General features: G+C 69.3%; 1 protein-coding gene across 1 annotated transcript in view; it reads right to left on the bottom strand.

Annotated features, from left to right (window-relative positions):
* CTU2 (cytosolic thiouridylase subunit 2 homolog (S. pombe)) overlaps positions 1-398 on the bottom strand; it is a gene marked incomplete at its 5' end in the record, with an annotated part of 1,871 nt that extends 1,473 nt beyond the window's left edge. The window contains 2 exons of the mRNA XM_010008445.1: positions 9-103; positions 317-398. Coding sequence (XP_010006747.1) covers positions 9-103; positions 317-398 — 177 coding nt within the window. The remainder of the gene's footprint in view (positions 1-8; positions 104-316) is intronic.
* Positions 399-459: the final 61 nt, after the last annotated feature.

The following is a 459-nucleotide window of genomic DNA, read 5'->3' as shown; positions in this document are numbered from 1 at the left end:
AGGTAGGCCAGGTGGTAGGAAAAGCCAGGCTCCTGCAGCAGGGTCTCCATGTGGGCCAGGCTCTGCTCCCGCTGTGCCGGGCTCTGCCCACGCACCGATCCCTCTGCAAGGCAGGTGGGCAGCACCGGGACCACCACCACAAGGAGAAGGGGGCACCCACCCCATCCCCAGGGCGAGGGGGACACCCCGGAGTGCCACAGCCTTGCTGGGCTTCAGGGCAGCCCCCAGCCCTGGCACGGTGCAGATGGATGCTGGGCTGGGAATGGGCAGAGGGGCTGGGAATGGGCAGGGAGCAGGCAGGGAGGCCCATCCTTACCATCAACGTAGACGAGGCCAGGAACAAAGCGGAGCCTCTTGGCCGTCTCCCGGCTGAGCCCCTGGCAGAGGTGCAGGGTGAGGGGGGGGTGGGTGAGCCAAACCCCCCCCTCACCCCCCACTGTCCCCCCCCCCACCTCCCCG

The sequence above is a fragment of the Chaetura pelagica genome, unplaced genomic scaffold (assembly GCF_000747805.2).
Source record: "Chaetura pelagica isolate M959 unplaced genomic scaffold, ChaPel_1.0 scaffold232, whole genome shotgun sequence".
In the NCBI taxonomy this organism is placed as follows: domain Eukaryota; kingdom Metazoa; phylum Chordata; class Aves; order Apodiformes; family Apodidae; genus Chaetura; species Chaetura pelagica.
Note: the sequence above shows the minus strand (reverse complement) of the source record. Positions and strands in the feature narration are given on the sequence as shown.